This window comes from Herpailurus yagouaroundi, unplaced genomic scaffold (genome assembly GCF_014898765.1).
Source record: "Herpailurus yagouaroundi ecotype Mexico unplaced genomic scaffold, PumYag 100, whole genome shotgun sequence".
Lineage (NCBI taxonomy): Eukaryota > Metazoa > Chordata > Mammalia > Carnivora > Felidae > Herpailurus > Herpailurus yagouaroundi.
In genome coordinates, this window is record NW_024412391.1 from 11,903,740 (window position 1) to 11,928,873 (window position 25,134).

At 53.3% G+C, this 25,134-nt stretch overlaps 3 protein-coding genes across 12 annotated transcripts in view; 2 read left to right on the forward strand and 1 right to left on the reverse strand.

Annotated features, from left to right (window-relative positions):
• WDR91 (WD repeat domain 91) overlaps positions 1 to 15,932 on the forward strand; it is a 28,233-nt gene extending 12,301 nt beyond the window's left edge. The window contains exons 7-15 of the mRNA XM_040471898.1: positions 3,650 to 3,805; positions 5,310 to 5,503; positions 6,230 to 6,380; positions 8,162 to 8,256; positions 8,397 to 8,565; positions 10,579 to 10,687; positions 11,476 to 11,588; positions 12,857 to 13,054; positions 15,434 to 15,932. Of these exons, the coding sequence (XP_040327832.1) occupies positions 3,650 to 3,805; positions 5,310 to 5,503; positions 6,230 to 6,380; positions 8,162 to 8,256; positions 8,397 to 8,565; positions 10,579 to 10,687; positions 11,476 to 11,588; positions 12,857 to 13,054; positions 15,434 to 15,598 (1,350 nt within the window). The 3' untranslated portion in view covers positions 15,599 to 15,932. The remainder of the gene's footprint in view (positions 1 to 3,649; positions 3,806 to 5,309; positions 5,504 to 6,229; positions 6,381 to 8,161; positions 8,257 to 8,396; positions 8,566 to 10,578; positions 10,688 to 11,475; positions 11,589 to 12,856; positions 13,055 to 15,433) is intronic.
• A 3,653-nt stretch (positions 15,933 to 19,585) lies between these two features.
• Positions 19,586 to 23,590, forward strand: CYREN (cell cycle regulator of NHEJ). 8 transcript variants are annotated; one of them, XM_040471902.1, is made up of 5 exons: positions 19,586 to 19,646; positions 20,489 to 20,562; positions 21,091 to 21,371; positions 21,628 to 21,703; positions 22,591 to 22,848. In XM_040471902.1, exons 3-5 carry the CDS (start codon positions 21,232 to 21,234, stop codon positions 22,846 to 22,848), a joined length of 474 nt encoding a protein of 157 aa, XP_040327836.1. In that variant the 5' UTR covers positions 19,586 to 19,646; positions 20,489 to 20,562; positions 21,091 to 21,231. The 8 variants fall into 8 exon arrangements, with proteins under 8 accessions (XP_040327836.1, XP_040327839.1, XP_040327834.1 ...); XM_040471905.1 differs by lacking the exon at positions 19,586 to 19,646 and adding an exon at positions 19,783 to 19,910 and having other exon boundaries at positions 21,218 to 21,371; XM_040471900.1 differs by lacking the exon at positions 19,586 to 19,646 and adding an exon at positions 19,787 to 19,910.
• Positions 23,478 to 25,134, reverse strand: part of TMEM140 (transmembrane protein 140) — a 14,945-nt gene continuing 13,288 nt past the window's right edge. For all 3 annotated transcript variants that reach the window (XM_040471909.1, XM_040471907.1, XM_040471910.1), the window contains one exon: positions 23,478 to 24,964. In XM_040471909.1, coding sequence (XP_040327843.1) covers positions 24,372 to 24,926 — 555 coding nt within the window. In that variant the 5' untranslated portion in view covers positions 24,927 to 24,964 and the 3' untranslated portion in view covers positions 23,478 to 24,371. The remainder of the gene's footprint in view (positions 24,965 to 25,134) is intronic.

Consider the following 25,134-nt stretch of genomic DNA (forward strand, 5'->3'; position numbering starts at 1 on the left):
AGTGCAATGTTTCCTTATTGATTTCCTCTCTGGATGGTATCTCTATTGTGGAAAGGCAGGTACTGAAGTCCCTAACTATTATGCATTGCTGCCTGTTTCTCCCTAATGTTTGCTTTTTATATTTTCTCCTTTATATATTTATGCTCCTCTGTTGGTGCATAAATACTTAAAAGTATCATATCCTCTTACTGGATGGACCCCTTTATCATTACGTAATGACCTTCTTTGTCTCTTATTACAGTCTTTTGCTTAAAGTCTATTTTGTCTGATGCAAGCATAGCCACGCCTGTGGAATTCTTCAGTCTGATTTGCCCTGTTGATTGGAGATAAAGAGAGGAATCAATGGATTGGTGTAATGAGGCCTGGCACCATTGTGTCATGTCTCAGGGAGTGAGTACTGCCCCCCCGGGACCATGTGAAGTACGCCATGGTTTCAAGACCTCTTTAGGGGCGCCTGGGTGGCGCAGTCGGTTAAGCGTCCGACTTCAGCCAGGTCACGATCTCGCAGTGCGTGAGTTCGAGCCCCGCGTCAGGCTCTGGGCTGATGGCTCAGAGCCTGGAGCCTGTTTCCGATTCTGTGTCTCCCTCTCTCTCTGCCCTTCCCCCGTTCATGCTCTGTCTCTCTCTGTCCCAAAACTAAATAAACGTTGAAAAAAAAAAATTAAAAAAAAAAAGACCTCTTTGTTAACAGTTATCTTGACCACCTCTTACTTCTGGGCAGGTAAGAGAAGTCTTCTCCCACTTTCTAAAGCTGCGGAACCTCTTCCGTGTTCCATGAACCATGGGTTACTTCTCAGAAATGGATAGAAATGGAGAAGGGCCTTGTCTTTGTTAGCTCTGGAATTATGATATTTCTTCTTATCTTTTTTACTCACTGTCACTTTTTTTTGTGCTCTTTTCATGATATTGCCTTCATTAGGTTTCTTAGAGCATGGGATTTGCTGTCAGATTTGGGCGTGAATTCCACCTCTGTCTAGTTTTGCCTACATGAGCAGTAACTTAAGCCTCAATTCCTTGTGTTAAAATAATGCCCTCATCTCTATTTTAAGGGGACATTTGTAAAATTCTTAGTTCTTTTTCTTTTTTTTTTTTTTTTTTTATGTCTACCTATTTTTGAGAGAGAGACAGAGCACCAGTGGGAGAGGGGCAGAGAGAGAGGGAAACACAGAATCTAATGCGGGCTCTAGGCTCTGAGTTGTGAGCACAGACCCTGACGTGGGGCTCAAACCCACAAACTGTGAGATCATGACCTGAGCTGAAGTTGGATGCTTAACTGACTGAGCCACCCAGGTGCCCCAAGTTCTTAGTTCTTATTAGCATGGTGCCTTGCCTATGGTAAACATTCAATGACTAACACGTATTGGTTATTGTTACTGTTGGTTTTCTTCTTAGGTTATTTCTTTGATCTTGACTGAGAACCCTACTTCTTTCAGAATAAGGCAGAATGTGGAGAGTCAAATACTTTTCCCTAGAAGAAAGTTCTGTCTCAAGCAGAAGTTGATACCCCTGACGATCACCTCAGTCAGAAAAACAGAAATAACAAATACCCTGAAGGTCAGCCTCAGTTAGGCTCTACATGAACTAATAGTTCTTTAAAATTTCCTTTTTAACTCTTCTGATGACTCCAGGGTTCCAAGGAGTCTGTGTTAATCATTTTATTTATTTATTTATTTATTTATTTATTTATTATTTTAAAGACATGTTTAAGATTATTTATTTATTTTGAGAGAGAGAGTGCAAGTGGAGGAGGGGCAGAGAGAGAGAATTCCAAGTAGGCTCCATGCTGCCAGTGCAGAGCCTGACGCAGGGCTTGAACTCACGAAACCACGAGACATGACCTGAACCGAAACCAAGAGTTGGACACTTAACTGACTGAGCCACCCAGGCACTCCTGTGGTAATCATTTTAAGTTGTTTAGCGTTAACATAAAAAATAACAAATGGGGTGCCTGGTGGCTGAGTCGGTTGAGCATCTGATCTCAGCTCGGGTCTTGATCTCAGGGTCATGAGTTCAAGGTCTATGTGGGGCTCCACGCTGGGCATGAGGCCTACTTAAAAAAATAATAAGTAGAAGTAGAAAACAACAAGTGGACTTTGGTTAAGCTTATACTCTTGACTTAGGTCTTATGTGCAAATGACTTGCAGGTTTCAGGTCTAAAACCTGAGTGGCTGTTTGCATCCAAATCCCTTTGCTAAGAATATAAAATAAGGCAGAGGAGGGGCGCCTGGGTGGCGCAGTCGGTTAAGCATCTGACTTCAGCCAGGTCACGATCTCGCGGTCCGTGAGTTTGAGCCCCGCGTCGGGCTCTGGGCTGATGGCTCGGAGCCTGGAGCCTGTTTCCGATTCGGTGTCTCCCTCTCTCTCTGCCCCTCCCCCGTTCATGCTCTGTCTCTCTCTGTCCCAAAAATAAATAAACATTGAAAAAAAAAATTTTTTTTTGAAAAAAAAATAAGGCAGAGGAAGGAGCAGTTTTGAGCATCACACTTTGTGGGAATAAGGTTGGGAAAAACCCAGCCAGATAATCTGGAAAGATGATGTGGTGACAACTCCTTTTAAAAAGGCTCTAGATTCTGTGTCTCCCTCTCTCTGACCCTCCCCTGTTTATGCTCTGTCTCTCCCTGTCTAAAAAATAAATAAAACATTAAAAAAAAATTAAAAGGCTCTAGAGGGACGCCTGAGTGGCTCAGTCAGTTAAGCGTCTGACTTTGGCTCAGGTCATGATCTCACGGTCTGTGAGTTAAAGCCCTGCGTTGGGCTCTGTGCCGACAGCTCAGCCTGGAGCCTGCTTCAGATTCTGTGTCTCCCTCTCTCTCTCTCTTCCCCTCCCCTGCTCTCTCTCTTTCTCTCTCTCTCAAAAATAAACAAATGTTAATAAATAAATTAATTAATTAAAAATTAAGAGGCTGTAGATTACGAATCTTCTCTCCATGGAAGCAGGGTGAGGATTATTAAATTCATTTGCTATATAGCCTTGGTCGACTTGATCACTCTTGTCATGAAAAGGGGCCAGAAGATGCCAGTTTCTTTCCTGCCAGTTTCTTATCTTGCTCATAGGTCCTTGAGTTTCCAACAATTTCTGTTAAGAATTTCTGGTTGCCTAGTAATCATTTCCACATACCTCGATAGTTAACATTAGCTGGCTTAGTCATTAGGTTGGCCCAAAACAAGAGCGGGTATCGTGTTCATTTTTGCCTCCAGGGAGGTGATTGTATGTTGCATACATTTTTTTGTATTGTCCAAACATACGGTTGCTCGAAGACGTTTACAACATAGGACCTGACTTGCCTCATAATCATCACTTAGGATGCACTGGTCTCCTCCCCCTTCACTAAAGTTAATTGTTCTGATTAGAGGAAGGAAATGTGTGCGTCTGTCTCCAGGTGATGCTTCTGGCAGGCTGAGGAGTACTGGTGACTTACCTCCTAAAACAGGGAGAACAGAAAGGGGGGCGTCCACACTGCTCGTGCTCCACTCTGGACTTAGCCCGTAGGCTGAGATCGGAGCATTCTGGCCCGGAGGACCCTTTCCCGGGAGCTGTGGGCTGAAGGAGCTGCTCCCTGGCTTCTGCCTCCCCCTCCCCCCAGCGGACGTGCCGTGGCCTGGGCGCAGGCAGCAAGTGGCTTCTTACGGCCCGCATGTCGCCCTGTAGGCCGCGAAGGGAAGGGACCCGGCGTGCGGGCCCAAGGACGGGAAGAGCCTCTTCGGCGGGCTGGCCTCTGGGGAGTCCAGCTGGTCCCAGCACCGGCAGCGGCGTCTGCAGGATCACGGCAAAGAAAGGAAGGAGCTTCTGTCTATGACTTTGCAGGTATGGCTCAGTCTTGGCATCACACGAGTGCCTGCAGGGACATCCCCGTGGCTACCGTTGGGGGCCACGGAAGGAGGTGGGGTGGCGCAGAGCCTGCCCGTACCTCTTTTGACTTCTACGTAATACGGCTAGCGTGTCAGAGGCTCTGGGAGGCTTGGCAGGAGAGGCCTGTTTCCCTTGGTTTAGGCCAGAATCACCCAGCCTTGCCCCTTCACAGCCTCCCTTTCTCCCGCATCGCCTGCTGGAGATGCTGCGCTGACACACGGTGGTGCGGCCCCGGGCCGTTGCCACGTTAAACCCCGGGACTCTCCTCACCCTGGAAATGGGTCGGAGTCTACTCTTTGTGGCAGTAAAGCTGCTTCTCCTTCTGTCACCTACTCCAGATTGAAAGGAGAAACCCAAGGGGTTTACTGGCTGAGTCAGCCTGTTGACCATTTATCTCGTGATCGGGACTACTTTTAAAAGCATTGATGCCGGTTACCAGCCCTGTGCCGGTTCCAATTTGATGGCATAGACCCTTAACTTGGATCTCAGATTGTCCTCTTCCGACACCGTAGGATTAAAGGCACACCTGAGCTCGGCCGCTCCCGGAAGGCACCTGTCTGAGCTCAGAGGTCTCTCTTCCTCTGTTATTTTTGTGCTGTAGACCCGTGGTTTCTGCTACCCTAAGGAGCACTTAGAGGAGCCTTGGGAGCCAAGAGGCTGGTGGAGATTGCCCTGGCTGATGCTGCCTGGCCTGGGTTATGTGTGGGTGAAAGGCTAGAAGTCATGGCGGTTAGCATTTAGTGCACCAGGGAGGCAGAGACCAGGGCAGCTGCAGACGCGCCAGGTGGCAGAAGGTCAGGTGCCTTCTGGTGCCCGGCCTTGTTCCGGCCTCTGCTGCTCCTTGAGTCTCTATCTTTATGCCCGGCCAGTCACCTCAGTCTCTTGGTACCTCCTTTTCAGGAGGAGGTGCGGGTAGGTATGGGGGAGATGCTGGTGAGGGGCTAGGCTTGCCTCTGATCTGGTTTCACATCTGAGTCCTGCCCGTTGCCAGCTCTTGACCTTGGGTAAGTTATTTAACTTCTGCTTTCAGTCTTTAGTTTCCACAGTTATTAAATGGAGTTAATCATAGGATCTCAGATGGTTTCAGGAAGGATTAAATGAGAATCAAATATGGTCACACAGTGCTTGGCACCTAGTAGGTTCTCACTAATTTTTATTGTCGGCCAGTCCTGGGTCCTGTCAGCTGTGACAGGCAGAGGGTACCCATGGCCCACTACTCCCTTAGCAGGGTCTCTAGACAGGGGCCATCAGCAGAGCGGGAACCTGCCTCTCCTGGGGCAAGCTGGGTGCTGCTCTTGGTGTTCGGAGCTCTTTCTACAGGTCTACAGACCCTGTACCCACTGAGAGCCCCCCAGCGTGCCGTAGCCCGGCATCCTAGATGTCCTGCAGTGTGTCCCCGAATGGCTGGGCCCAGTGCAGACCCTTCACAGGTAACTCGTCCCCACTTTGCCTGTCACAGAGTGCAGAGAAGAAGCCTGAAACTAGTGGCCCGGAGGCCGAGTCCTGCCCAGAGCTCCACGTGGAGGCGCTGGAGACATTGACGCGGGCTTCCGCAGCAAGCGCCGAGGGAGGAGGGGTCCGTCCTGAGCAGCCGTTCATTGTGCTGGGGCAGGAGGAGTACGGGGAGCACCACTCCTCCATCATGCACTGCAGGTGGGTGCAGGTCTGGGGGCAAGGCCCCGGCAGGAAAGTGCTGACTGGGGTGGGGGCTGGTCTCCCTGGGAAGCCTGGGTTATGAGGCTGTGTGTGCGAAGGTGTGGCAGACAGGAGGTACACGTGGTGGACTGGTCCCTGAAGGACTGTGGCCGTCCCTCCAGAGTCACAGGAGGGCTGGACAGCTGCCCTTGGCCTGGGCAGCCTCTCTGTCGTCTCTAGCTGTGGGACTCTGGAGTCTCAGAATAGGCTACCTTTTATTGGAACTCCCTAAGACTTCATTTTAATTTGTCTCACGTTTGTACTTTTAGGTAAATATTTATCACGGACAAGTTTTTAGTCACACGTGGTAAAAGCTTGACCTTTATAAGAAGCCCTCACGGAAGGTAGTTTTCAGACAACGAGTGTCCTCCCTGCCCCGGGAGCCGATGGCTCTGGAGTGTGATGCAGGAGGCACCCCAGTGCTCGGGGCCGGGGCCGTGCCTACCTTCCCTGCTGTTCTGTCCCCGTTGTGGACCACAGGGCTCAGCACATACTAGGTCCTTTGTAAGCAGTTCCTGGGCGACCAAACACATGAATACTTCTAGAAGTAGTCCACACCCATCCTTGGCGTGTAGGCAGTTTGAGAAACAGTTGAGAAGTCAGCAAAGCAATCTGGGCACTAGTTGAAGAGGACGGTGCGCTGAGGCAAGGATGGTAACCGCTTCCTTCTCTCTCCCGTCTTAGAGTGGACTGCTCGGGGAGGAGGGTCGCCAGCTTAGATGTGGACGGGGTCATCAAAGTATGGTCCTTCAATCCCATCATGCAGACCAAAGCGTCCTCCATTTCCAAGTCGCCGCTGCTCTCTCTGGAGTGGGCCACCAAGCGGGACAGGCTGGTGAGTGACGAGCGATGCGTGCCTCATTGCGGTCTAAGTGAGGAGTTTCCAGCTTCTGACACCAGTGGCTGAGCCGAGGCAGCTAGGCCAGACCCCTCCCTTCTCTCTTCCTGGGAGTCGGGGGGGGGCACACATCCAGACTGTCCGATCAGGGCTCCTGCTTGGGGGTGGCAGGGAAGCTATTGGATTAGCAAGAATTGAAATCAGATGGTCGTGGGACCTGCAGGACGCTCCTGCCAGTTGGTGAGTGTCTCTCCTGCCCCCTGCTCTCCCCCATCAGCTCCTGTCGTCTGTCCCCTCTGACAGCCCAGCACAGATGTTCCCAGCTGCCCCTCCTCCTGCAAGACCCCTCCCCGGGCCAGGCCCTCTGGGAAATGGCTGAAGCTGGTGGGGATGGTGTCCTATTTGGGGTCCCCACACGTCTACTACAGTGCTGTTAGCACGGCGCTCTTTTTCTTTGTGGACGTTTTTAATACTTGAGAGAGGATTTGCAGTTGAAGAGGTCAAGTTGATTTAAGTGTTTTCTTTCCTTGTATTCTGTTTTGAGGAGATGATGCAAGGCAGCCCAAGGGACAAACCTCATTGTTTTTCTGAATAATTTTTGACAACCTGCAGGGATTATCCTTATGCTACTAGGATCTCAGGACTTAGCCTATACAAGTGTTATCTGCCAGTATGAATTTGAAGTTAGAATATAGGTACTATTCCTGGGGGACACCCTCAGACCTGCCTCTGGTTCTTCTTCTGGCATTACCCATTATTATCTTTTAAGCTTTTTACCCAATCAGTCACAAATGCCTGAAGGCAAGGATAGCCTCTTGTATTTTTCCTGGAGACCTTTACAGGCCCAGAGCCAGAGCTGTCCCCAGAACATGCAAACGGGGCCTCACCCAGGCCCGGCAGGCTGCCGGTGGTGGCGGGTAGATGAGGAAGGAAGGACGGGAACAACTGACATTTAAAACTGACAGGGAGCGAAGATCAGAGCATCTCATTTAATCAGCCGGCACCTTTCCAGGTGTATCTGAGGTGATCTCTCTCTCTCTCTCCCAGTTCGTAGATGCCTTCTGTAGTTTTGTTTCTGTTCAAGGTCACCTCTAAGGTCTCCACGTAATTTTTTTTAAAGTTTTCAAATCTTTATTTTTGAGAGAGAAACAGAGAGAGACAGAGAGAGAGAGACAGAGCATGAGCAGGGGAGGGGCAGAGAGAGGAAGACACAGAATCCAAAGCAGGCTCCAGGCTCTGAGCTGTCAACACAGGCCGGACACGGGGCTCAGACTCATGGACTGCGAGATTGTGACCTGAGCTAAAGTCAGATGCTTAACCAACTGAGCCACCCAGACGCCCCGGTCTTCATGTAGTTTAAAAAAAATTTTTTTTTTTCAACGTTTATTTATTTTTGGGACAGAGAGAGACAGAGCATGAACGGGGGAGGGGCAGAGAGAGAGGGAGACACAGAATCGGAAACAGGCTCCAGGCTCTGAGCCATCAGCCCAGAGCCCGACGCGGGGCTCGAACTCACGGACCACGAGATCGTGACCTGGCTGAAGTCGGACGCTTAACCGACTGCGCCACCCAGGCGCCCCTTCATGTAGTTTTTAAATGAGGTCCGTTGTAGCCAGATATCACCTGGTTGCGTGGAGGTGTGTTTAAGTGGGCCTCGCCCCTACTGCCTGCCCAGACCTACCCCTCACAGGAGTGGGCCCAGCCCCGCAGTGCTCCTCCCTGACACATCCCCCCCCCCCGTGCTGTCCTTCGTGCCTCCCACCCCTTCTCAATTCTAGCTCCTGCTGGGCAGTGGTGTGGGGACAGTGCGTCTTTATGACACAGAAGCCAAGAAGAATCTCTGTGAGATCAGCATCAACGACGACATGCCCAGGTGAGTGGGAGGCCACTGCCCACCCCTGCCGTGCTCTGTGGGGGGGCCTGCTTCTGCGCCGGGCCTTTTGGCCCGTCTCTGTGGCAGGACCAGCCTCCGGGGGCCGGCGGAGTGCTGACCCAGCCCCGCGTGTGTTGCAGAATCCTGTCTCTCGCGTGCAGCCCCAACGGGGCCTCTTTCGTCTGTTCGGCCGCGGCTCCGAGCCTCGCTTCCCAGGTGGACTTCTCGGCTCCGGATACCGGCAGCAAGGGTACTGACCAGGTTCCCGGCAAGCTGCTGCTGTGGGACACGAAAACCATGAAGCAGCAGGTGCAGGCCCTGCCCCTGTGGGTCTCCCCGTGGGTCTGTGTGGGGTCACACTCCGGGCTCGCTGTCCCGCCTTTCCGATGAGCCGCCTCCTCTCTTTGCTCTGGTCTCCTCTGATTTTGATTTGTGAGGCGGGTTCGGAGTGGAAGTGTTGAAAAGCAGTAACACTCGGGTTGGGCAGCTGGCTCGCGACTTAAGTCATTGAGAATTGTGCCCCGGCTGAGAAGTCATACGCAGCCTATCAGAGGGCCCTTGTGGCTTATAAAATTTGTTTACTTTTGTTTATATTGAAAAGCTTTAAAAATTTTTTGAGCAGTTGTGGTTCCCAACAAAATTGGGAGGAAGGTACAGAGGTCTCCTACATGCCCCCTGCCCCCAACTGCGTCCCCCACCAGACGCACCCCTGCTGCGTCCCCCACCAGAGCATCTGCAGTGACAGCCCAATCCCCTAAAGTTCAGAGTTGATCTCAGGCCTCAGTCTTGGTGTTGTACGTTCTCAGGGATTGGACAAATGTATGAGGACAGGTACCTACCACTGTAGTATCACACAGGCCGTTTTCACTGCCTAAAAACCCTCTGTGCACCTCCCGTTTGTCCTACCACGTCCCCCCAAACCCTGGCAGCCGCTGACCTTTGTACTGTCCCCGTAGCTTTGCGTTTTCCATAATGCCATGTAGCTGGGATCTTACGGCATTTTCGCATTACCTTCTTTCGCTTATTATTAGACATTCAAGTGGCTTAGTTTTTAGAAGACAGATGTGGACTCTCTTTCTGATTCCATTAGCTTAGTATTTCATGAAAATGACAGCAGCAGCTGAAAGAGGTGAGGACACATGCGTGTTCTTGAGAAGTGACAGCTACGTGAAAGCTGACTTGTGGGCCACGTGGCCCACCTTCCTCAGGAGCCGAGGACGGTTCCCACCTAAAGTGGCAGATTCCCGCGGCTGTGACCCTCAGCCCCTAGAGAGAGAAAGGATGTGTAAACTCACACGTTTAAAAGGCGGTGACGTTGCTCATTAAAGTTAGTTTTGGGACACAAACATGGCATGGCCCTTGCCTCGAACAAATGGTTTTCTGATGTCACTGGACACTGGGAAGGGTCCCTGTTCTGTAGACGGGCCGTGTTCCGAGGGTCCAGTTCGCACCTCCCTGCGTCTGCCTGTAGAAGTGGTGTATGTTCCCAGCAAGGGGTCTCCCTGGAGCTCAGGTTTCAGGGCCACGCCTGAATTCTTGACCACCGTGTCCTGCCACGTCTGTTCTCCTCTCTAGTTTTCCTCATCTTGCCAGATGTGCTCCACTGAGAAACGGGTGCCTGTCTGGAGCCGTCCTTCTCCCTCACTCCACGTGGTCAGTCCGTGAGCAGACGGCCCCACCTGCAGAGTGTTTCTGCCCTCTGCACTTCCAGGGACGCACCCTAGACTCGCGCCCCCGGCCCGCCCACTGGGGGGAATGGCAGACCCTGTGGCATGTCCCACCGCTCCATTCTTCCAGATTTCCCACCCACACTGGCCCAGGGCCTTGCACGGTCTGCCGTCCCCGCCCTTCGGCCTCGTGGAGTGTCCTGCGGCCGCAGGCCCTATCCACGTGCTCTCCCCTCTCCAGAGAGTTCTTATGCCACTCAGTCTGGCAGACCTCTGTCCTCCAGTGTCTCTTAGATGCTTTCCCTTCTCCGGTTTAATTAGATCCTTCTTAATCTCGTTCTTTTCCTCAAAAGCACTTCCCGTAATTTTTTGTTCACTTGTTATCCTCAGAGTTTTAATGAAATACTGAGTACGTACAAAAGAGTGTTGCAATCGAAGGTATACAGGGTAATGAGAAGAGAAGCTGTAACGTGAACCCGCACATATTGTCACAGTTTGAAAGTGGAACCTTCAACACTTTTTATGCTGTTGTGTGCCTTTGCATTCTTGGCCCCCTTGCCCTTGCAGACAACCTATTTTGAATTTCGCGTTGTTACTGTTTCACAGTTTCCAATTTAGTTAGTTGTTTTTTGTTTTGGTTTTTGTTTGTAACTAGCTCCAGTTCTCCCTGGACCCCGAGCCCATTGCCATCAACTGCACGGCCTTCAATCACAATGGGAACCTGCTGGTCACAGGGGCGGCTGATGGTGTCATCCGCCTGTTTGGTAAGTGGGTGTGCTCACGGCAGTCTGGTCCCCTCCTCCGGTGTCTCAGAGAAGAGAGTTGGGTTTTTGCCGGCTGGACTAGAGGCTACTGCAGAAGCCCAATTCAAGATGCTTGAAATAGAGCTTAACTTTGGTCCGAGTCTGCTCTTTTCAAAACCTCCGGAACCAGTCACCTTGCACACGGTCAGTGTCGGCCTCGGGAGTGCTGGGGCTCAGCAGTCCTTGAGTCCGGACTGTTTGATCCGAGTCCTATGGCCTGAGTGAGATCCAGGAGGACACGTGAGAGTAATGCCGTGCCGTCCGCTTGGCGTGGCTCGTGCGTTCTCCTGGTAAAGGTGTGTCGCCGTTTGAGGATCCCCGAGGCAGACCTGCCTCTGGAGACTCCGGGTCAGAGAGTCTGGGAGGGAACTAGGGACTGTGTCCAGCAGATCCCCCAAGCGCCCTGGTGGGAAGTTACCTAGGAAGCGGTGGGAGGCCTCCTAGGAAGGATTTGTGTGTCCCCCTCAACTTCTGGGCTCCCCAGAGGAGCTCAGGCTCTGCCAAGAGATTCCTGAACCTCATTTTTGACCCAGTGTTAAAAGCTTCTATTTTACATTTGTTAAACAGACGATTAATACATTGGCGGAGAGAACTAGCAAACTGAAAGGCCTTTTTGGCAGGGCTCAGCTCCGAGATACCTGTAGTTTCCAGGAGGCCCTCTGCCTCCAGAACAGCTTCTGCCCTTCTGTCAGGGGCGGATGCCTCCCCGGGGCCCGGGCGGGGGTCTTAGCGGCACCTCATTGCCTCAGATATGCAGCAGCACGAGTGCGCCATGAGCTGGAAGGCCCACTGCGGGGAGGTCTATTCTGTGGAGTTCAGTTACGACGAGAACACCGTGTACAGTATCGGCGAGGATGGGAAGGTAGGTGGGAGCGGATTTGGATCGGGAACTTCCCTTCCGCTGGGTTAGCCATCTGAGATTCCAGAGAGCACCAGAGAAGCGTGGGGGGTGAGATGAATCCTGACCGTGCCCTTTACTGGCACTGTGACCTTGGGCCCCTCTCTGCCTCACCGTGTCCTGTGTGTAATAGGGGTATAGTAGTAACCAGTCTCCTAGGACCATTGTGAGGTTTGCACAAGTTTAGTGGGAGCTGGCGGTTATGAAAGGGAAGAACCCAGCCTCCCTCCTTGTAGCAGAAGTGACTCTTCCCACTATAGGTGCATTAGCGGCGTCCAGATTAGGGCCGGGCTGTGCTGCATTGACCTTGGCGGTTGGGTGGTCACAGCATCACGTGTAGAGTTTGCTTCCTAGAGTCAGTGCGGATAGGCCTGAGTGGAGTCAAGAAAGGTAAAATAAGCCGGGGATAAAAGCAAAGAGAAGTGCCCCCTTGTCTATTCTTTCTGGAAAGACACATTAGGACCTGTCGAAAGGGAGCTGGGGGTGGGAGGCAGGAAGGCAGAAGTGGGAGAAAGTCTTGGTTTTCTTGTGCACCCTCCGGTACGTTTGGATTTTATACGATGTACCTGTAGTATTCATTGAAAACTGTAATTACAAAATAAGCCCTTCATTTGAAAACTGTGGGAAGGGAGTTTTAAATTAGAGCTTGACTTCCTATTTATGTGAGTAGGACTCTCAGGTAAGAGGTGGTCAGACGGGCCCGTCCGTGATGTAGGCTAAAGGACTATATACACTATAGTGCGTGAAGCTAGTTGATGATGATACTGCACGTGTTCAGTTGATAACAATGTGGAGACATCGGGAAGATATTTGGGATGTGTCCTCTCTTCGCTTCTAAGTCAGAAAAATCTGGTTGGGTTCTAACCCTAGAAACAACAACAATAATCAGCAGTAATAGTCATGATCGCTTGGAGCATTCCCCTGCTTCAGAGACAGGAACCCAAACAACGGCAGCTGCCTGCCCTTTTCCTCTCCTGGAGTCAGGCCAGAGAGAAAGCCCAGGCTCTCATGTGAAGTTACAGACTCTTTCTAGATGTTCTTCTCTCAAAGAATGTTTAAGTTGTGTTGGGCAGGGATGCACTGAGGGGTCATCCCGCCACCTTTCCTGGTGGGCTGTAGACCCACGGCCTCTGCTCTGGGATCCACCTTTGCTCCTCCTCCCGGGCTGGGTGCCGGGGAGCCACGGCCAGCTCCTGCTGGAAGAGCATTCAGGTTGTGCTTTGTGGTTGCAGTTCATCCAGTGGAACATCCACAAGAGTGGCCTGAAGGTGTCTGAGTACACCCTCCCTGCCGACGCCACGGGCCCCTTTGTGCTGTCAGGTTACAGCGGCTACAAGCAGGTTCAAGTTCCCCGGGGCCGACTCTTCGCTTTTGACTCGGAGGGAAATTACATGTTGACGTGTTCTGCCACGGGTGGAGTCATCTACAAGGTACCGGGGGTGGGGGTGCTGTCACGGTGGGCAGGGAGGTCCCCCCTGGAGGTCTGGGCCAGGCTGAGCATGGGCCTCCATCCCTCTCCCTGCCCTGTGTGGCCCCAGAGAAGCCTCTGACCCCGGATGGATAGCTCCTGGGGTCTCCTTGCTGCAGGCCGGGCACAGAGTATGGCACGCCTGTCCTTTTCTCTGCTTGTCCATTTGCAGATTCTGGACCTTTTCTGCTTTTATTCCTTGGGAATAATACCTATTACAGAAAACATGAAGAAATAGGGAGAAGGGTTGGAAAGAGTGTTGGGTTGGGGAACATGCCTCACGCAAGCAAGAGCTTTCTGTGGTCTGCTTCAGTTACTCTAACGTGGTATAGATTTATTAGTTTATTGGGGATCCCATGGATCATGGATATTCCAGTCCCATGGCCAAAGCAGAAATCTGGGGGTGTGATTGATCACAGCATGATGTAAGTTGTCCGCTTTGGTTTCGTCCCTCAGTTTACACGCTTGTTTTAATTCTTGTGTCCGAGTTTCTCTGGTTCATGTACTTTGTAAAATATAATTGTATGAATTTATAAACATCTTGTATTTTACTAATATTATCAAACAGACTAGTGATGAGGATTTGAGTTGTAGCCTAAGCATATGTTTATGGTAACCACACAAACCAATTCTTAGCCTCACTGTTAACTCTTTGCCTAACGGTGGTATTTAGGCTGTAGGGATAGAGTCACAGGTGGAATGTCCTCTGCTTGGGGGCTCTCCATGCCCTCGTTGCCATGGCTCAGCAGTCAGTGGACCGCACGTGGTGTGGACAGAAGCTGTGCGCAGTTGTTGGTCTAGGCGCTGTGGAGTGCACGTGGGGGAGAGAGCGCGATCCTGTTCTTCTGGGATTCACACTCGAGACACCACCACCAGGGACAGGGCGGTGTTGGGGTTCTGAGGGGAGGGAGCTGGGCAGGGGCCGAGTCCTCAGGGAAGATTCCCTGGCAGGTTGTGGGGGGTGGGCTATGGATTTGAGGCCAGAGGAGAGACAGGGAGGAAGGCAGGCCTTGGGGCCCCACAGAGATAAAGGCACGTGAGAGCACTTGAATGGGATGGGGTGTAAGGAGGACTCTGGAGATGGAGTGTCAGGAGCCTTCTAGACCGTTGGCTTGGAGCGTGGCCCTGGGACATCTGGGTTTACCATCAGTGAGGCTCCTCTTTTCCACACATGGTGTGTCTAGTGGCTCTTGGCCTTCTTAAAATTAGCTCTGCAGGTTCTTGTAATTGCTGTTGGGAGATGCTGTAAAAATAAGAGCTTTCTGTTTGCAAGCCTAATTGTAGTTTATTTAAAAATTGAGTTTCAGTTAGGTTATACTTCGCTCTCTGTATGATTTTATGTGTGTTGCATGTGTTTGTGTATTTGTAACGATGAGCCTTTGTCACTTGTTATTTGTCCCGATCAGCCTTTGTCATTTGTCCCAATCAGCCTTTGTCATTTGTCCCAAATGCCTCCTCCTCTCCTGTCCTCCTGCAGCTGGGTGGGGATGAGACGGTTCTGGGTTTCTGCCTGAGCCTGGGTGGCCACCAAGCCTCTGTGGTCACTATGGCCTGATGATTTGCAGTCAGACGTGCTCTGTAACCAATTAATGGGTCCGAAGATTTCCCTCTGTACAATTTTTGAAATGCCAGTTATGGGGTCTAACTTACTTAAGGAATATAATGGACTTTGGATCCTGTTTTTATGATCTTTAAACAACTTATGATTTAAATTTATTTTTTTATTTGATATTGATGTATTTTTTAAACAAGTTATGACTTTTAAAGATGTTTTCTCCACAAAGGCCAGAGACTTCTGCGTCCTACTCCTGGGTGTTATCCATAGCCGGATTAATCATTATTCATCGTGTTCCTGGCTTCCCCTTCCTCGTTACCTGCTGACTCTTCATAGCTGTGGGCTTGGTGGGAGAGGGGGAGCCTGTGCATGTGTCCTCAGGGGCCTGCCTGTGCCAGCACTGTGCTGGGCGCCGCAGCTCGCATTCCTGCGGGAAGCAAAAGGGCAGCCGAGCAGCAGATCCAGGATCTAATGCTGGGGAGCGGTAAACCATGTAGGAAAAGAACTGGGTGGGGGGTGCCGGTTAAAGGTGGCAGAGAAAATTCTCTGGTCCTTGAGAACGTATGATCTTGTTTTCCAACTGAGACGAAGGAGTAACTATAGTTGAGGTAGGGAAGGCGCTTCCTGGCCCAAGAAATTAAACTGAGATCTTCTGGAAAGGTGGGCATGTGTGCCCGGGCATGTCCTCAGATTGGGGTAGCAGCCACCAGGCTCGAGGCAGTTTGGTGAATAAAGTAGTTGTGTTTGTGAACAGTGCCTGCTGACGCCGCCTCTCTTGTCTTGCAGCTGGGTGGGGATGAGAAGGTTCTGGAGAGCTGCTTGAGCCTGGGCGGCCACCGAGCCCCCGTGGTCACTGTGGACTGGAGCACCGCCATGGACTGTGGGACATGCCTCACTGCCTCCATGGATGGCAAGATCAAGCTGACCACCCTCCTGGCGCATAAACTCTGATGGGGCCCAATCCGAGGGATGCCCACGGAAGCAGTATTATTCTGGGGGGTGTGGGGAGATGGGACGGGAAGACAGGGCAGTCTGCTTCCACTCCTTGCCAGTGCGGGGAGTCTTCAGGGAGAGACTGGACGGGAGCCACACGGAGCCGTGGCACGAGTGCCCCGGAGACCCACAGGCTGGGCTGTGCCGCAGGCCTGCTCCGGGGGCAGGAGGCTCCGGGGGCAGGAGACGCATCGTGATGGCTGCTCTGTTGGCCCAGGAGAGATTGACAGTATTTTGTATATATTTGCTCGTTTTTCATCATTTTTTTAAAAAAAGAATGCTCTCGCGGTCACCTGGTATCTCTTTCTGGAATGTGTGTGTGCAGCAGAGCGTGTCCCTTCACCCCTTGTCCTTGAAGAGGCACGTGTTCCCGCTGGGAGCCGGTCAGCCGCAAGCCTCCCCTGCGCGCCCACTGCTGCAGGGCTGAGCCTTGGGGGAGGTTTGCTCCACCTTCGGGGTAGGACGGCCTCTCCCGCACCACGCTGGCCAGCTGTGGCATGTGCTGTTCTGTTTCTTTGAGCTCCAGTCAGGTCACAGCGTTCCTTTTCTTCCCTGCGTCGGTGGAGCTTCTCGGGATGAGGTTAGGGTCCCAGGCTTCTGCTCCCGGCCGCCTTCTGCACTCGGTTTCCCTGTCCCTCTGCCACTGGGGCTCCTGTCGTTCTGTCAACTTCACATCCTTGAGGTTGACCGGAGCCCGGTGCCAGCGCCCTCTGCTGGTGAACAGCGAGAGCACCGGAGCGGGTCTCCCTAGCTTGCCTTTTCCATCTGAGGCGGGCCAGGCGCGGGCCTGTTACCTACTTACGGAAAATCGGGAAGAAGTTGGTGCTGACGCCTTGGCACCCTTCTCCTGGGATGTGGAGGAAAGTAGGTATTTATGTGGCTCCATTATGAGAGAACACCAGAGACTAAGAAGTAGTGACTTACACATTTTTACCTATTTCTACCTTGGTGACCCTCTACTCAAACGAAGAAAACCAAGACTCTCCATTTACAGTTTCCCCATCTTCTGCACTGAAACAGCAAATTGTTCACGTCCCCCAGCGATGCTGTAGGACGTTTAAGAAGCGGTCATATGTTTCGTTCGAGTGAGAACATGGCCTGTTGAACTTCAAAGTTTTGTCTCACTTTCTATCTTGTACCCATTCTCTCTCGTCAGTACTGTCTCCACTGCTACCGAAACGTCATCAAGGATTGCAAAGAAACACTTGAAAAGCTGTGTCTTCTGTCTTTTCCTTTATGCTCTGGGCATTTGTTTTCAGTTCAGTTTAGGATTGTGTGGGTTTCCACAGCACTGCCTAAAAACACAAAACCCAAACCCTTTTGAAATGAGCAAATACGGAAACCTGCCCCCTCCTGGCCTGCTTCTCCCCAGTCTTCGCGCCATCCTGAGGGCTCGTCAGGATGCATTCACCCTGGCCTTCCTCTCGGTCGCGCCCATACCCCCTCCAGGATGCGCTTTCATCCTCCAGTAAAACGTGTCAAAACTTGAAATTTCCCTTCTTCACAATAGCTGCTTGGCACCTACCCAGAACCCCAGCAAGACCCCTCCCCTTATTTGGGGCAAGGGCAGGGTAGCGGGGAAGCCATCAAGCCAGTCCAGCCTCGGGCCCTGGAGCCTGTGTCCCTGGTGCAGGTGTGGACCCCGGCTCTGGCCCAGGCTGCACGCCCCTCGCTGTCCTCAGGACCGGTCTGCTTGCCGCCTCCTCTTGGCCCCAGGAGCACGGCTTTCAGAGCACTTCAGCGGTTCGCTTCAACCCATCCAGATGCCACCGCTCGGGTGTTCTCTCCCCTGCCTGGGCTTCTCTCCCTTCAAGCAGCTTCTATGCAGACGCACAAAGGTTTCCTCCTTCTCAGACCTCATTTTTCGGCTTGCTGGGAAGAAGTTTCAGGGAGGCACATATGGGGGGAGTGGTTCCGCTGATAAGTATTTTCTTTCATTCACACACAAAAAAAATGACGCTTCACCAGTTAGACTTGGGTTTGTTCTGGCTCCCAGCTTGAGAGCAGAGGACCCTGGAGGTCAGTGGTTCTAATACTTCTGAGGAACCAGAGAGGTGGGTCCTGCCCCTGGTGTGGTCGCCCTGGAAAGACTGCAGGCAGAGTCCGGGTACAGCCTGCAGCCAGGTGACCTCGATGCTGGACTGGTTGGTTTTGTGACTTGAAACCATTGGTTTATCTCTTCAAGCCTTGATTGAGTTAAACTCTCCTGGCCCAGCAGGTGAACGTGCTTTAGAGAAACCAAAAGCGCCACACAACTTAGTAGAGATCTTCAGGGTAGGGAGTTTCCAAGCTTCGGATCAAGGTCCACAGTTGTGCACCTCTGGCCTGCGGAGGGTAATTATTCCATTGGCGGATCTGTTGCAAATCACATTGCAGATGGTGTCTTGATAATTTCATATTTTGGGGCCAGATGGGCAGTTATAATCATCCTTTTACCTCATGCAGTAGAAGAAGGTTCCTCTGGTGGGAGAAGTTTCCTCTGTGTTTTTGTCATGTCTGTCACATCTGCGACCTGGGGTCTCTTTGCTGGCCTCTTTGAGGCTGCTGTATGCTGTGATTTTAAAAAAAAAAATTTTTTTTTAAGTTTATTTTGAGAGGGACAGAGATAGTACGAGTGAAGGAGGGGCAGGGAGAGAGAGAGAATCCCAAGCATGCGCAGAAACCTATCTGGGGCTCTACCCCATGAAACAGTGAGATCATGACCTGAGTTGAAACCAACTGACTGAGCCACCCAGGTAGCCCTGAGTGTGACTTTGTTTTTGAGAGAGAGAAGGCACAAGTGAGCAAGGGGCAGAGGAGGGCAGTGAGGGGGAGGGAGAGAGACAGAGAAGGGAGGGGAGGGAGGTCAGCCCCGCCCGGGGCTTGAACTCATGGAACCCTGAGATCATGACCTGAGCGAAGTCTGATGCTTAACTGAGCCACCCAGGGGCCCCAAACTGAGTGTGATTTTTAATTAAAGCTAGATGCTAGCTCCACGTGTCCACCACAGTGCTCGCATTAGGCTGAACGCAAACACTGGGGACTCCTGGGAAGCTTTGTGGAGCTGCCGGGTTGGACAAGGGAACACCTGGCCACCAATCTGAATGTTAAGTGTTAGTGACACCTACTTACTTTAAGATAATTTCTTTTCCTACACCTGAGGGTCTCACCCTGTACGCCCTCCTTCTGGGATGCCTACACCCCAGCAGCGAGAGTTGGACTTGGTCCCTGTGGGAATCCTGAGCCTTAAAAAAATGCAGGCCCTCCTCCCCTCACCCTAATTTCTGATTTGGGGGCTCAGGAATTGACACTCTAATATTAAAATCCGACTAGCAGACCTCAATTGGAGCCATGTTTGGGGACTGTTAAAGAAAAAATATTCTATTAAATAGAAAATTACTGACACTTGTTAAAAACTTAATGGCGGACTTTATTCAAGGGTGTGTATTACAATTGGGTTTTATAGTAAGGGAGAGCCATCAGGCTTAACTCTGAATACAAGAGGGAAAGGGACTTTATAGCCAAAGAGTGGATGGAAAGCTGCTAAGAGGAATCACCAAAGGTAAAGGGGGCGTGGGAGGTGGGGGGAGGGGAAGGGTTGGAACTCGCTAAACTCGGCAACCAGGATTCCTGCTGAAGGCAATCTAGGCGATCCGACATTACCTGGGGAATGGTGAAAAATGAGGAGCCCGCCCAAATTTGAGGGCGATCAGGATTGGAGGGTGGGGCTCCTGGCTAAAATGACTTGGTAGGATGCTTGCGAAAATTGGACAATGCAGAGAGGAGCAGGGAAGCTCCAGAGGCAGGGCCTAGATGAGGGTTCAGAGGAGCCCAACGAGAGCGAGAGCCGGGTCAAGGAGAGAGTGTCGCGGCCCCGGGACGGCTGGCGACTCCCGCTCGGGCTGGAGACGGGGACGCCGACTGCGCGGGCTGCCTGCAGGGGGCGCGCCGGGGGCCGGAAGTGGCGAGGCCGCGCGGGGCGGAGGAGGTGCGCGCGGGGCCGAGCCGGGTCCCTCCGGCCTGCCAGGTGTGGGTGGGGTGTGGGTCCGCGCAGCCGCCCCGCGCCGCCTCTCGGGCCCGCCCCGGAAGCCGAGAGCAGCGCGCGGGCCCGGGAGGCTGGAGGGCCGGGCCGGAGGGGCGCGTGGTCCGGGACTCGGCTCCGCCCCGCCGTATCCCGAGTGACGGGGCCGCGAGCCTGCGGGCCCGGAGGAGACGGTCACGGCCGTTTCCGCGGCCGGCGAGGCCTCACGTGGCTGTCCGCGTGCTTCCGCTCCGCCCTCGTCCCCCGCAGGTTGGCACGCGTCTCGCCGCGGCCCCGGTGGCGCAGGGTCCCCGAGAGCGGGGCGGGCCTTGCTTGGGGAGCGTCGGGCACGTCACGAGCCGGCGGGGCCGGGTTTCACCCAGGTAGCGCGGGCTCTGCGCTTCTCGGAGCCCCGGTAGCGCGGCGGCCCTTAGGCACAGGGTTCGGTCTGCAGCACCCGGCTGCGAGGACTGGCTGGCCGTTCCGTTTTTGTTTTTGTTTTTTTTTTTGGAACCTTGGGCACATTGCTGTCAGTTCCTCGTTTGTAAAAATGGGCTTGATAATATCTGCCTGCGGGTGGAATAAATGTCGGTGTGCCTGACTGCGGGGCTGTGTCTGCGCCTGACGGTTAGCAGGGCTCGGGTAGTTGTGGGAACAGTCGGCTATCATCACTGCCTGAATTTTGACAGCAACCAGGTACACTGGCCAAGCTCTGCCCTCTGGCCGGACAGGTTAGGATCACGTCATGCTCATTTTTTTTTCTTAAGTTGTAAACAGTCTTCTAAGATGAGCAATAAATGACTGTGATTCAGAGAGGGATCGCTTATTCCTGGTTGACCCTTTTCTAGGCAAACCTCTGCTCCAGTAAGAGCCTCCGTAGGCGGAGCTGGACTGCTTTCAGAGTGGACTGCCAGGTGGAAGGGTGAGACTTGCACCCCGAGTCCCTGGGTGGGGACTGAGCTGTAGGGGGAGGGGCTGTGGCGGTGGTAAGTGGGGGGTGGGGAGAAGAGAGACCAGGTTAGATGAGACAGGCTGTCAGGGCACCTTCTGGATTACCTCCTTCCTGGAGCAGGTCCGGTTGTGGTTCCTAATCCCTACTTCTGGCTAAAATGTGGCCACCCAGAAGTATTTTTGGATTAAGGGAGGGAGTGTTGGCCATTTAAACCTTGCGGGGACTCAAAATGGTCTTGGAGTTGTCTGTAACCACACTAAGGTAGAGGAAATGAGAAGTCTGGAGTTGGGGAGATGAGGGAGAGATCATGAGAGATTTTCAGGGTAGGCTAGGCACCCTGGGGACAGCGAGCATCTTGGATGGCAGGGAGAAGGGGAATGGGCCATCTTAGTCTCCTGGGGCCTGCTGTCCACCTCTGGCCTGTCCTGACCAGTAATTTCAGCTGGTGACTGGAAGTATCTCAGCTTATTAGAGCTCACTGGACTTTGTTCTTTGTAGGATTTCAAGCGTGACTCCCATGCAGGACAAACAGACCTAAAGTTCCCGGTCGGATGAGAGTGGGGTTCCCCATCCTGAATTAGAAAAGCAAGTCATTAAGCCTGGGCCCTGACTCGTCTTCCTTCATGAGAGAAAAGAGAGATGGAAACCTTCAAATCTGGGGATAAAAAGAGGGTCCTTCCCACATGGATGACAGCCCAGGTGGCCGAGAAGAGACAGGTGCCCGTGAAGACCCCGAAAGCGAGGACATCGGCAGCAATGCCAAGGGCTGCCGCCGCAAGGTGGGACAACTTCCGGTCGGGGTCCTGGGGAATGAGGAGGGAGGGAGGGTTTGGAGGCGTCACAGTTGCTGGCGCTGAGTCTTGCGGTGCGGGCAGAAGGTGAGGTGGGGGGGGGTGGTTTCAGCCCCACAGAGGTGCGCGTGGCAAATCGGGAGGCCTGGGAATGGGACTCTTGCCCTCATTTTCTGCCCCCCTCGTGAGACCGGAGACCCGAGACCCATCTGTCCCCATCTGTAGCATCATGCCTTCCTTTCAGACTTCCTGCCACGAGGACTGTGTACTGCATGAGTGAGGCCGAAATGGTGGATGTCGCCCTGGGGATACTGATTGAGGTAAAGGCCACTGTGTCTCTTCTTACTCTCACGACCAGAAACCGGACCGGGCCCTTGGTTAATGGCAATAAAGGAGACGCCCTGCATTCTCAGTCGGCCTTGGGGAACCCTGTCATCATCCCCCTTCGTCCAGCTGTCCCTTGTCTAGCGCTTCTCGTGCTCCCCTTGGCCTCTCCCCATGTCCGGTGTCACTGAATGTTTGGGGCTGGACACCTGGGGACGGAGTGGTCGTGGGTGGGAGAGCAGCTCTCTCTGGGTGACCGTGTGTGGTATGTGGAGGGGACGTCCTCTTACGTCCTCTGAAGGGTCTCAGGTGGGTGAGGTGACTTCTCAGCCGAATGCCACCCAAGTCTCCTGGCTTTTGAAGCGAATAGTAACTGCCACCTTAGTGTTGTGGAGTACTTTCTAGTTGACCAGGTGCTTTCCTAGGTTGTTGCCTCATTTAATCCTTGCAATAACCCGGTGATAGTGATTGCAGGTATTACTGTCCATTTTACAGATGAAGATATTAACACCCAGGGACTTTCCCATAGTTACACAGCCGATAAGTGACAGAACGTAGGCCCACACTCAAGTTTTGTACCCGTGGTCCTTCCGTTCTGTCACCCCCACCTTTCCAGATGCGCTTTTCCTATTTTTCTTTTCCACTCTGCCATTCCTCAGGCCCCTGCCCGCCTCTCTCCCAAGTGGGTCTTGACTTCTTCGGGAGCTGTGAGGGGTGGCCGGGGAGTGGGGGGATGGAGAGGGGGAGGCTCTGATTTGGGGCGGTGCTCGAGCCGGTCACATGCTTCACAGTGGCTTCCGCATGTGTTCTGTGTCGCCGGCGGTTATTTCATTCGGGAAATAGCACGATGTCTGTTTTGCTCCTCATTTCTCCTACCTGGCAGGCCCGGAAACAGGAACAGCCCTTGGAGCCACCGACTCCGGCTGGTGCTGATAAGCCGGAGCTGTCCCGGGCCCACTCCGCTTTGTCACCGTCACCGAGCTCTCCTGGGAGCAGAAGTGAGGACGAGGACAATGAGAAAGACGCCCTTCCTCCAGGCCACAGCCCTCAGGGGCCCGCGGGGTCTGACTCTGCCCGCAGCAGAAGCCCCGAGGAGGACGAGGACATGTTAAAATACGTCAGGGAAATATTTTTCAGCTGAACGGACAGGCTTCCCAGGACTTTCTACCCAGAGCGCTGGAGGAAGCCGGCCTCCCCTCCCGCCCGGGGCCTGCCAGCTGCTCCCGCTCCTCCCCTCGTCCGCTCCTCCCTGGCAGGTAGTCACCTCCTTGGGGAGCTGCCCTGTTGAGTGTGTGCAAGTGAGGAGTCCAAATGCGCTTCCGTCAGAATTTCTCCCTGCGCTGTGCCTTCTCCACTCGGAGGCCGTGGTTTTATTGGCCTTCCAGGTCCAGGGAAGGTGGGGACATGGTGGCCAAACTTAGTGAACCGAAGAGCCAACTTAATAATTTTCAGCGAAAAAGAGGCATTGCTGCTAAGTGCACCGGAATCCCCACCGTCTGGTCCCCCCGATCTCTCCCTAAGGAGGACGGCTGTTCTGAACGCAGTTCCTGTCACTCGCACAGCCCCCCACCCCCACCCCCGGCAGGTGCCCCGCCCACAGTGCTCTGCTCTGTGTGGGATCTTGAAACTCCGTGTGCAGATCGGAAGCCCCCCTCCCCCAGGCGGCCACCGTCCTGCCACTTGGCGGCTCAGCCTCAGTCCCTGGGCAGTTGTAAAGCGCCAGTGGGACGGGAGCCCTGCGAAGACCCTAAAGACAAGATCACACCGGAGTCCGTGTTTCTGACTCTATTCAGTGTGGTTTTTGACAGGCACAGAATAAGGCAGTCATTTGCTGTATAGGTTTTCCAATATATAGGTGCTGAAAAATACAAACAGTTCCCCAGAGTGTGAGCTGTGTTTATGTCCTTTCCAATTCTGGGTGGAGAAGTGAAGGCCTCGACATCTGTATGGAACCCCTCAGTTCTTTTCACCTTCCTCCTGCCCAGGGATTCGGCGTTTTGTGTTCCCAACTCCCAGGTCACATGCTAGGAACGATTTGCCAGCTGACGCCCCTGTTCTGTCTGGCTTCAGGTCTGGGAGACTTTTCGGGAGAACCTTCAAAGCCACCAAGGCTTGTCTTTGTGCCCACGTGTTCTGTCTTTAGTGACTCCCTCAGGGATCACTCGTGGGCCTTTGGGAGACGGGCTCGTCACTTCACACCCACCGTGGGGACGGGGAGCCTGCTAACCAGGGCCCCAGGGAGGCTGAGGTGCACTCTCTCATAACGTCCCCCCTTTGTTGCCATGAACCTTCACTCGGTTCCAGTGTGACATGTGGCTAATTATCCTAGAAATCAGGCCTCGTGATGGGAATCCTTATGTCAGTTAAAGGAGTTCTCGTGACAATGAGCTTTTTGTGGTGTGTCCTTGGGAACCTCGGAAGTCCCAAAGGATGGACAGCACCATGCTAACAAGCCGCAGGTACCGCGGCTGCCACTGCTGCACCCTTGGCCTTCTCGGCACTGGGTACCCCCACCTCCTCTGTGGTGGGTCCCGTCTGCCAGAGCTTGAGGCCGGCATTTGCTATGAAACAGGCTGAGAAGACATGCCAGCCCATGAGTTTTCTGGCACCTTCTCTGAGCACAGTTCAAACTGAACTCTTGCCATCGTAAGCCTCTCGACGGAACTAGCAGCTGTCAAGCTTGACCTTGTCCTCTGCTCTCTGAGGGAACACACACATGGCCATAAGCAAGAGGAGGAGTAAGGCCTGGGCAGTGCCCAGAGCCAGAAACCCAGGCTCCAGGAGGGAGAGCCGGATCCACTTCCATGTGTAGGTGAGGAAGAGGCCCAGGCCGCTGGCCAGCAGCATGGAGGACGTCGCCAGGAAGCCCCCCGCCAGCCGCCACTCTGCCTCGTTACTGTTGCACCAGGCCAGGAAGAGGGGCAGGGGGACGAAGAGAGTGAAGACCAGGGCCCCGTACACACCGAGCCTGGCCAGGGCCAGGCCGACCCGGGGCACCCCCAGGGCCTCTAGCTCAGGGAACTGGCGGCACTGGAGGGAGCCGGTGCCCTCGTTCCACAGGCAGAAGTTGTAGAAGCCGATTCTGAGGTTGGGCGAGTCCACGAGGTTGCCGGCCTTCCAGAGGAGAGCGTAGAACAGCAGGAAGATGACCGCCACCGTGACTGTCATGATGCCCAGGAACAGCAGCTGCTTGCCCCGCCTTGGCCTTAGGACGGTCATCGTCTCCTGCCCTTTTGCAGGGCCGCCTTCCGGGGCACCTGAGGGAAGTCACACCCGTGAGTGTCCGGCCTCCCTCCCGGTTTCCTCACAAGCTCACCTTCTCCCTTCTGGAATCCCATAAACACCTGTGGCAGCCTTCCCTCCAACCCCAGCGGGAACAAGAAGTCAGAGGGAGCCTGCAGGCGGGATGCACTTGGTAAGTCACCGC

Excerpts from the sequence above, each read along its gene's own strand:
- CYREN (XM_040471899.1), top strand. The coding sequence starts at position 20,226 with ATGTCGGTGTGCCTGACTGCGGGGCTGTGTCTGCGCCTGACGGTTAGC. Across the intron at positions 20,372-20,488 it reads TCTGCCCTCTGGCCGGACAG|GCAAACCTCTGCTCCAGTAA; the intron begins GTTAGGATCACG and ends ACCCTTTTCTAG. Across the intron at positions 21,704-22,590 it reads CCCTGGGGATACTGATTGAG|GCCCGGAAACAGGAACAGCC; the intron begins GTAAAGGCCACT and ends CCTACCTGGCAG.